The sequence below is a fragment of the Dermacentor variabilis genome, chromosome 1, assembly GCF_050947875.1.
Source record: "Dermacentor variabilis isolate Ectoservices chromosome 1, ASM5094787v1, whole genome shotgun sequence".
In the NCBI taxonomy this organism is placed as follows: Eukaryota; Metazoa; Arthropoda; class Arachnida; order Ixodida; family Ixodidae; genus Dermacentor; species Dermacentor variabilis.
This window is the reverse complement of record NC_134568.1, coordinates 260,875,092-260,885,992: the sequence shown is the minus strand read 5'-3', so window position 1 is coordinate 260,885,992 and position 10,901 is coordinate 260,875,092. Positions and strand designations below refer to the sequence as shown.

Here is a 10,901-nt window from a genome sequence, read left to right as displayed (position 1 = left end):
ACGAAAATTCGCGATAGCGATAAGGGGCCTGCGAAAGCCAAGCAATCAAAAACAGCGTCGCAGGCTATCGATTCGCCGCGCGGCAACACAAACAGGGGCACGAACGTATAGCGGTCACGTCAAAGAATTCAGGAGACATGTCGGGTATTAGCGCGAGACTTGTCATTAAGGTGGCGGATGATTTAGTTCGCAGCGCGTTTGCTAGCAGCACTGGTGTGGCGCGCAAGAGCGGCAAGTCGGTCGGCTTTTCGAATAGAGCCACGCAAACGATTTCGAGCCGCGGGGCGATGCGGGAAACTGTGTATGCAGGGGCGTTTCCTGGCATCTAACCCGTCCCACACAAGATGTCCGATCTCCCGCTCATAGAGTTCGCTACAGTACCTAGAGGGAAATTTGGCGCTGCTGAGCTGCGGTATGCATGGGAATGCCGGTATGTTGGGACTTCGGATTGGCATCGTTCTCGGAGGACACCTTGAAGACGCACCTGACAAGCAGCGTTCCGTCTGTCACAATCATTCATTTTCTGCTAAAACATGATTTGTTTGATTATGAGAACTTGTTATTGCATGCACAATTATATGAAACGTAAAACCTATCAGAGGGCCGCTAAAGTTGGAGGACAGACAAGATTTGCGCTCGCTTTGGAAGAGTTTGTCGTCTGTTTTTGCTTTTCTTCACTTTGTTATGAGTTGTAGGTGAGTAAACTTCATTGGAAGATGTAATATGGGTGAATGAAAACGTTTTATGAAGAGTTTAGTTTAAGCACGCGTTGTGTAGCCACATCCACGTTTTAGACGAAGCCTCTTGCAACACCAGTCGACACAAGCTTTGCAGGCACACATATAACACCGTACATTTCCCTCTAGGTGTTACTGCTAGAAACGCTGTGTTCCCGCTAGTAGTAATACCAAGGTAAATATACCTGGTAGCGAAGCTTCCATAGGAGCCCATACGTTCAAAACATGGCGGTCCATCGGCGGTGCATGGGGCTTAGCGCCATCTGTATGTGGTGGGAACACTTCTGGCGGAAGAAAAAAATAATGTGACGCCATGTCCGTTAAAAGCAGAAGTGACGTCATTTTGTTTTTGAAGGCGCGAAATTTGTTTTGTTGTTCTTCTTTTGGAGCTATATATTCAAATGCCCCGCCATTCGACTTGATGGGCGTTTCGAGCTTGCAGCGTGGAAAGCGATGCAGGAAAAGGCCAGCCGTACGGTTGTCGAAATCGCATCCCTGCACAGAACACACTTTCTTTGGAGGCCGACGAAATCTTTAGGTGTAGAGTGCTGATCCTATTGTTGGATGCCAAGCCCCTCGGCCAGCGCAGTCGCACGAAAACAACTACACAATTACCTGGCGGTTGTAACTCACTACTTTTGACTGAGCAGATTAAGAAGCAATCAAGCTACTCGCGTCACCAAATTCAGACAAACTTCGACAAGCAAGAAAGCACAAACTGTGAGGGGGGCGTATTTCAACAGGTGATACGAGTGCGCCTTTCTGCCCATTTCAAGACGTGCATTGCATTGCGAGTGATAGTGGCGTCAACGCCCCCTGTAGCGATGGGCGCTGTAAAGAAATGCATTTATTAATAATAATAAAATTAAACATGTATTTTCTTAACTCGTCACGAGTATGTAAAATTGACTAGGAATTTTATTTTCGTTGAATGAATCTAACTGTGTCTCATTTGAATTAAAAAACTGGTTTTTCTTTCCCAATGTTTGTTCCCTCCAAACATAGTCGCGCTTCAATCGCTGCTCCCATAACCCCCCATGCTGATGTCGGTGACAATCTGTACTGAACCGCTTTTAGCCCGAAGCTTCGCGACCTATTTGAATCGACCTTGGTAATACTGTAGGTGAGGTGAGTTTTGAAAGCGTGGATGGTGCGAGGAACGAAGGGGGCAGCCGGGATCGTGACACCAGGATTGCGTGCCCGCGCCCTATTTTACAGCCATAGTCCGCTATTTTGGCTAAGTCGGACGGGATGTGAGAAGTCGAATGTTAGTATCGGCATATATGCCGTCAATATAAGAAATAAATGTTAATTAATCATTACAAACTATTGTTAATAACTGAAAACGCAAAAGAAAATATACTAGAGGCTTCATCAGGCGGTCGCTTTCTACATTTGGTTTAATCGGCATGGACTATGTCGTTTAAGAAAAAAAGAACATCGTTTAATATATATTTACGAATAAATGGTACGGATAAGTATCAAATCAGTGTAGACTGGTAAATCGCTCTTTCAAAGCCATATTTTCGGTCATTTGATTGAAAAGGATCGATCACTACGGGAGAAAATGAACACCCCCTCTCCCCCTCTCCTTTTTTTTTCTTAATTTTACCCCGAAACCTCCGCGCCACTACGTCAATGGGTCGTCACTGGTTTCAGAGTAGTTTGGTATGTTCACCTAGTTGAGTCCTTTTGGCGCAGGGAAAGCTCTTGAAACTTGATATATTTACAAATAAATGCTACAGATAAGTATCAAATCAGTGTAGACTGGTAAATCACTCTTTCAAAGCCATATTGTCGGTCATTTGATTGAAAAGGATCGATCACTACGGGGGAAAATGAACACCCCCTCTCCCCCTCTCCTTTCTTTTTTTTTTTTCTTCTTAATTTCACCCCGAAACCTCCGCGCCACTACGTCAATGAGTCGTCACTGGTTTCAGAGTAGTTTGGCATGTTCACCTAGTTGGTCCTTTTAGCGCAGGGAAAACTCTTGAAACTTAATAGTTAAGTGCTTGGCTCCTTAGAGTGCAGTGTAGTCCTCTCTCGTAACCGGCAAACAAACCGCTACAGAGCCGGTCGTGTAGACGTAGGTACACTGCCCAGATCCATAACCTCACGTCCAATTGGCGTCGCCAACCGTCTTCCGTGCAAGAAGCACAAACGTAAAGTTTGTCGATCGCGTGGAAAACACTGTGTACCAGATACCACTTCGACACTGCATCGGGCAGAGTGGCCACTGTCATAATGATAGACTGAAACGCACCAAAGAAAGTTTACTGTAAGCTCATTGCCAGCACGTGTCTGCAGCACGTGCTTTTGTGAATTGAATGAATCTGAGTAGATGAACGGAGGATCGTCTGACGAAGGAAATTATTGAGGCGCGTAATTCTGAAATTTCGCGCTTTGGTGATGCCTGTGTCAGTTTCTTGACGGTTCGAACGCAAGTGGCGATAATGGTCAGATCAATCTATTTCTCTTGTTTGTTTTTTTTTCTTAATCCAACTTGGAAGTCAGCGCTGGCTTCCTGCGTTTCTCATTTGCTTTCAGCAATGTCGAGCTCAAATTTCTTTCGTTTCTCCATAAACGTATGCGCGCGTCTGCTTGTAGATTGTTAAAAAAGAGCGAAACCTTCGAGCTCAGTAACATCAGGGTTCTGAAGTACACACTGGTAAACATCTATACCGGAGCTCGTGGCATGTGTAGTGCTATCATTATCGTCTGCGGAGAACAAATTTTGCGAACCTCAAAAACCCAAAGCAAGAAACGCCTGAATTTCCCGCGCAAATGGACCATGGACTTCAAAAATTTCAGCGGCTGCTCGGCCTAGATCCAGTATTTTCATGCAGCATTTTTCTAGAGGTGTTTGAATCTTCGAAACCTTCTAATAACAAATCGAATAGTCGCTATCCGTAAATGCGAATCCTTTTCGAATGCTTTTCGAATATTTCAAAGCATTAGATGCAACCCAATTAATTAATTAATGCTCCATTTGTGATTTGAATAAGCAACGCTTCATAACGTGCTATGTAATGACAGACACGTGCTAAATTTAAGAATATTAGGATGTGAACATCGTTTTGATATCAATCCGCCTTTTTTTCATGGCACGACGGCGCATGCGCCCTGCCCTAGCGGATTAGTCGGCAAACGTTTTGGAAGGGACGCGCGCGCGGCGGCGCAGCCTGATATCGGGGGAAAGTCTCTTGGGAAAAAAAAAAAAAAAAACTAATGCACACGGACGCGCACTGCAGCTAGCGTAGGGTGACTGCAACTCCACTTTAAAGCAGAAAGCGGCCAGGGCTTCGTCCGGACTGCACCGTGAACCACGTAGGCGCCGCATTGCATTAATAGCTAGCACACTTACCGAGAAGCCCCTGCGTTACACTTGGGCGACACTTCGAAAACATCACGTCGCTGACGAAGTCTTCTTGCAGCGTCGACCCTCTCTTGCTGGTGGCGGCAGCGCTTGTCTGACTTCACGTACCCGTTTGAGGCGAGGTAACGCTGGGTTCATACGAGATCGACAAGACGCTGACGCCAACTATTCTGCACAGTGTGTCGCTGAAACCATTTTATCCTAATGGGCCGACAACGACGCGACCGGTGGTCGCGAGTGGTAGCGCGACGGACTTTCTTGTCGACGGCACCGACAAAATCAGCGTGCCCACCATGATCGCTCGACCGAACCCTACGCGATCAGCCGTCGAACCGACAACGTGATAGCGACAGCGCCTTGAGTCGAAACATGCCTTCGAAGTTCAAATACGCAAGCTTCAGACCTATCAAGCCGTGCACGTGAAGGTTTAAGTTTGGGTTTAGCCCATTGTCGTAGCCGAGGGGGGGGGTCGAAATTCCCCCCGAATTTTCTGACGGAACTCCCTCCACACTTTTCCCACGGAACAAAGTTTCAGGAGGTGTGCGCCGAAAGAGCGACATGTATTAAAGTGAAAGACTGAATGTGAAAGCAAGGCGAGGGCAAGTGGGGTTCCGTAGGGGGAGGAGAGGGTTGTCATATGTCACCGTACCTAGAACTTAAGTATGGGCGTCTTGCGCTGGAGTTTGAGATATAGTAGCGGTGCCTGGTGGCGGCGCGCGAAACGTTATCTGGGTATAGTACCAGCTTGGGTAGTATTGAGCCCTGGCTTTGGCGAAGCACGTTTCTAGCCCGAGTTTTGCGTCGATTCGCGCTTTTTTCTGCCATGTTGCGAGTGCGATCGAAAAGGCTCGACACTTCTCACAGACCACGCCGACCACGCTACGAGCTCGCCGCAGCCTATAGTTTAATGAAAACGGACTCTCCGTGAGACGTAATATTGGAAGCAGAAGGAATCGGCGACGCCGATCCGGAAAGACCTAGCTCAGCCTCGAAAAAGCGTCACCGTCGTTATTCTGCGTCGTGGGCTGCCATGAACAAGAAGGCCTGAATCCCAACATCAGGTTCTACCGTTTTCCTTCAAGGCCTCACGAAGCGGAGCGCCGGGCGCGCTGGATAGCTGCAGTTCGTCGCGCTGGGTAAGCGAAACTTTGCGCCATGCAGACTGCTTCGCCTGTCTTGAAGCTTGCTTAATTATCTGCGTTCTAAAATTCGGTCTTTTGCACCTACGTTCCCGGCGGCAGACCGACATAGCAACAGGCATGACATGGTGATTCACGATTCGAGACCCTGCCACAGCGACAATGAACAATTCGACCGGTGCGAAGTGGTGAAGTGGTGTGTGCAAATGAGCACAAATGGTCGGGCTGATTCGGTGACAATTCACTACCCCACTGCGAGCAGCACAGGTTAGAGAGTTAAATGCGCTCATCCTTGACCTCAAGCCAGCACGTTGAGGCAGCGCAGCAAAGTTGTATTGATTGCAGCACATCGATGTTCGAGCGCTGTCGTTAAAAGCTACATCAAGCGAGCAGCGCACGACCTCGCGCTGCAGCGCGATTCGCACGTACGTTACTGCGAGCTCATAGCATTGCATCAGTTAGTTATTGATTGCTAAAGGGACAGATGACCGTTACTACAGTGCAGCAGGCATAACTACTTGTCTAGCGGGGCATGCAGTCAACAAAGATTGCAGGAGGCCCGCCGTTCCGCGGCATGTCGAAAGACCGCTGCCATCGCGGCCCGTACGATCGTGCGCTCTAGCAGTTCGTGCATCGTGACATGCTGGAAGACCGCTACCGTCGCGGCGCGTACCGTCGTGCGCTCGGGCAGTTCCGTACACATGATCTGCTTATCGCCGCTGTGAATTCATTTATAGCAAGCATTTCCTCGCGTTTGTGCGCCTGAATCTAACAGCGTGCAAACCTTACCTGAACTTCGTACGCGACTCGCTTCACTTGCGATTGACACCGCGCTAAAACTTCGCCGCTTATTTCTTGAACGGCGTACACGTATTCGGCGTTGCATGATTTATTGCCTTTACGCAGCCCGTGCCACCCCTGAAAAGATCTTCGGCGCTGCAAGCTGTGGTACAACAAAACCGACAGTGGCGGGTCGATATTGTAAACGTGTTTTTCGAAGCAGGCGACCGAGCTTGGTACTATACCCAGTTCAGGACAGAAGGCGCTTTTTAGCACCATTTTTGCAGCGCCCCCTGGGCAATGCAAGAGCCCCATCCTGTTTCCCCGCAACTGCTGTCCTGTCACTAGCAGTTGCGTTCCCTCCCCCCCCCCCTTTATAGGAACTGCGAGCGAAGGGTGGCAACGCTGTTACTCACTCGTTTCGCGACTGCGTTGGGCTCTACCCATTCTCTGCATCCTCTCTACCATTCTATCTAGCTTCCCTCTGAACTTGGGTATGATAGAAAGGCAAAGCGCTGCAATTTCTGCAGTGAATTTGCGGAGGGGGGGGGGCGTCACGGATAATTACAGCTGTCAAGAGGCTAATATGGCGATTGACGCCCAGGGAGCTTCAGAGAGCACTGTGCACATTCGCCGAGGTGCAAAGGTCCAAACAAATTTCTCGCGTCTTCCTTTCTCTCTGCCACGCTCCTTCCATGTATATACATGCTCTAAACCACCCCCGACGTGGGCGAACTTTCGAAAAAAAAAATTATTCGCTGTAAAAGAGCGCTGATTTGGGTGCGGCCAAAATATATCAAGGACGGGGGCGCTGGTCCATGGAAGCTAAGAAACCGTCACAACGAACAGATGGAAGGGCAGGTAGGAGAATGGCCTCGAAGACCACGCAAAGACAGAACTATATGAATGTTAGCGGCCACCGCGCCTTCAACAAGCCGGTGAATGTTGAAGAGTCTGAGAGTGACTAACGGAAAGAATGTTAAGAAGGGGAGTGAAGTGATGGATAGGAGGAGGGGGGGGCGCAGAAAAGGCGTCAAGAACAAAGATAATTATGGACATAGGGAAAGCTTCTCGTCACTGCCCGATCGCTCAACACCAGACTGCCGTGGCCGGTCGCCTAGCTGAGGCTCACTTACCGCGTGGAAGCACGCGCTGCTTGCTGCGGAGAGCTCATACTAACTAAACAATTTTCAGAATAGGCGGGTGTCAGGAGACACGACGCTTTCAGATCGCTAGGAGCTCCTGGCCCTTATTTTACTGCGGGCATGGATGCCGTGATGTTCCCAAAGGCTCTAAACAGGAAGCAGCCTTAGTTCGGACTGTCTGCCTCGTCAGTTCCCGAGTCAACATACAATATGCGTCGCGTGATGACTACACTACTTCCAAACAACTCTTCAAACAACTCGGACAGCACGTGCATCATATGATACTATCGAAGTTCTAGCGCAAAGCTTCGTTCGTTTATTTTTTAATCTAGAATAATATACATATACAGCATGTCCAAAGCGCGACTTAGTGATAGAAAGCTCGCAAAATAGTGCCCGCCCTCTCTCGAACGTAGCGGTGGCCGTACCACTCACTAGGAGGTCTGGCTGGAAAACAACGGTAAATCTGCACTGTTACCTGGGCCGCAGCAAGTCTGGCCTGCAAACGAGAAGACACACGATAGTGACCCCTTTTTTGGCGCTGCAAATTTTTGCATGTACCAGCTAGGTCATCGTCATAGATTATATAATTGCGTCAATTCGTAAACAAATTTTTTGGTAATATCATTTTTAAATATAGCATAAGGATGATAGCTAAATTGATGCGAAGTGGCTGCAAAACGTGCATCCTCGTTGTTAAAGCAATCTTGTCTCTCTCTCTCTCTCCTATATATATATATATATATATATATATATAGAGAGAGAGAGAGAGAGATAGAGAGAGAGAGAGAGCTATGAAGGAGTGATAGTTGTCGGCGGAAACCCCCCTCCCCGTTTCTGGCTACGCCACTGGTTCGACCTGAGCCAGTCCAGTTCGTGCACCCGCTACAGATGGACTTGAACTTAAAGATAAGCAGTTATGACGAAGGAAACTGCTCTTATAGTTCAGTTGCGGCAATATAGCGATTAGATATGAAGTACTGCTCACTTCGCACGATGCGCCCACAATAAGCGGCAAGCGACAACACAGCGCTGGCCCACATGTGTATGTAGGTCACCGTTACCGAAGACTGGTGTTACGTTTCGCCTACGACGCGCGGTTTAGCCGGCGCGGCTGCAACAAAGCGGCAGACATTTTGGCCCGTTCGGCGCCGCCGCTACGCCTCCCCGCCAAGCGCGTCCAGGCATGTTCCGATGCCACGTGTCTTCATGTGCGTGTGTGAGTGTATGTGCATATTGGTGCCCACGCTTGTCGAAGCGCGGCAGCCGGGGAGAGGAGCTCCCAACAACTGTGAAGCAAGGGGGTCCGAGCGGCGCCGACACGACGGCTGCTCCTCCTTCTCTTCCCATTGTGCCCACGCTTGTCGAAGCGCGGCAGCCGGGGAGAGGAGCTCCCAACAACTGTGAAGCAAGGGGGTCCGAGCGGCGCCTACACGACGGATGCTCCTCCTTCTCTTCCCATTGTGCCCACGCTTGTCGAAGCGCGGCAGCCGGGGAGAGGATCTCCCAACAACTGTGAAGCAAGGGGGTCCGAGCGGCGCCGACACGACGGCTGCTCCTCCTTCTCTTCCCATTGTGCCCACGCTTGTCGAAGCGCGGCAGCCGGGGAGAGGAGCTCCCAACAACTGTGAAGCAAGGGGGGGTCCGAGTGGCGCCGACACGACGCTGCGCCACCTTATCCCATTGTGTCCGAGCGGCACCGTCACGTGCTCGTCTATAGAGGGGTTCCTTCTTGCCCTCAACTGCGAGAGTATAAAAGCAGCTGCCCCCAGACGCCAAAGGAGGGCTCCGATTTCTTCTGTTGAGTAAAGTGCACTCCCGTCTCTCTACTTCGGTCAACAGGTACGTTTCCAGCGGCGTGCGGCAGAGGGCAGCACAGGAACTTGAAGAAGGCAGATTGTGACAACGGCTGGTGATTCCCTATTCGAAAACTATTCGATTCGCTTCTGACACTATTCGATTCGTATTCGACTCGGTCTCAATTAAAAATCGCTATTCGCACACTTCATAAAAATACTGGGCGTGATCATGATACAATTCGACAGATTTTTTCACTCCTTTTTTCAAATGGGTTCAATGTGGACCATATTTGACCAACGCATAATAGACAGGTTTAGCAGGGCCTTTGCGGCCCACTCCGCTCAGACCGAATGTATCCGAACACTTGCCAATTAAAACGAATGTACGTAGCACGCAGCCACTTTTGGCGTAGCGGGAAAGGCGCTTTCGTTGGTTTAATATAATTACAGCGAAGTTGTTTATGACTAGGTGCCGGCGAATCTCGTCTCCACGGACATAGGCCAATTTTCATGATAGAATGAGTAAGCGCGACGGAACGAGGACGTAGAAAGAAACAGATACACAGAGAAAGCGCTACTTTCAACTTTAGATTTTATTTTCGCACTCATCAATATATACCGAACGAGCGGAAACAAACGAGGCAAAAAGAACATTCAGTGGTACATGTCTATTTTGTATAGGGCTCATAGCAGGATGACAAGGGAGATTGGGGAGGCCTATGAAATTGCAAAATTAGAAGAAAGGTGCGTGAGCAAGCCATCAGTGTCGCTATCTGAAAAACAGATACGATTTCTCGGTTTATCGTTGTAATTATTGAAGGGCATCTTTTGATAATGCCTTAGACACGTAAATGATTCATCGGCATGCACCACTGAATGTTCTTTTCGTCTCGTTTTTTTCCGCTCGTTTGGTATATATTTATGGATGCGTGTGAAAATAAAATCTGCAGTTGAAAGTAGCGCTGTCTCTCAGTATCTGTTTCTTTCTACGTCCTTGTTCAGCCGCGCTTACGCATTCTATCATGGGTTAAGCACTCCTCAAACGTGGGCCGATACCAAAGATAGTGAAATATCGGGCCGACCAGCGGCGGAGGAGCTGTTCGCCATTAAGGGACCACATCCACAGCTTCGCTGGTCATCCTTCTTCACCACGGTCTTCACAGAGTGGAAGTGCACTGAATTTTTTTTTTTTGTTTCAGATGCAGCACACACAGCCAGCGTAATAATAATAATAATAATAATAATAATTGTTCGCACTATAGCGTTCGTTCACACATAATCAGTCACTAACAGGATTTACTGTGTACAGCTCGAGAGCCAAGCGTAAGAGCTCAGAGGCATTGCGTCATGCCACGGAGCCCTAGGTCCTGACCACGGTCTCGACTGCGACGGAATGTTATTCTGTGTAAAAAATGAAGAATTAAAATGTGTTCTCAAGCAAATATTTGCAGGCTGTTTGGAAATATTTGGACCCCAGTTTCATAAAAGCATTTATACTCCTGTCCCTCTCGACGCTACAGGCGATGTTGCAGGATGGTGGCGCCATCTAGGAGAAACGTTTAGAAATGTGCAACAACTGCAAGCCCAGGGTCCTTTGACGAGGTACGCGAAGCGCCGGCGTCAGATTGTATCGGTGCAAAAGCTTGCTAGTGTACGCTTTCGCTATCCGTGCATTTTGTGTGGTGTCTGGTCTCGCCAAGGCTGTGTTTGCATCACGTACGTACTGAAAATTGATCTCGCAGGGAGCCTTCACTATGCGGCGGGTCTGGTTTCGATCGCCGCCTCGGTTCCCATTCATTGATACAACGTGAACGGCAGCAGAATGAAAGTCCAGGACACGAACAGCAAACACGAGGTAAGCAGCTGAAATCTTTTAAGAAAACTAACGTAAGTGACGTAATCGCGGTGGGCACCTTTTTGTCATA

General features: G+C 48.9%; 1 protein-coding gene across 2 annotated transcripts in view; it reads left to right on the top strand.

The window, feature by feature from the left end:
* Nucleotides 1–10,587: 10,587 nt before the first annotated feature.
* Nucleotides 10,588–10,901, top strand: part of LOC142563512 (oxidative stress-induced growth inhibitor 2-like) — a 131,968-nt gene continuing 131,654 nt past the window's right edge. For both annotated transcript variants that reach the window (XM_075674077.1, XM_075674091.1), the window contains exon 1: nt 10,588–10,831. In XM_075674077.1, the coding sequence (XP_075530192.1) occupies nt 10,799–10,831 (33 nt within the window). In that variant the 5' untranslated portion in view covers nt 10,588–10,798. The remainder of the gene's footprint in view (nt 10,832–10,901) is intronic.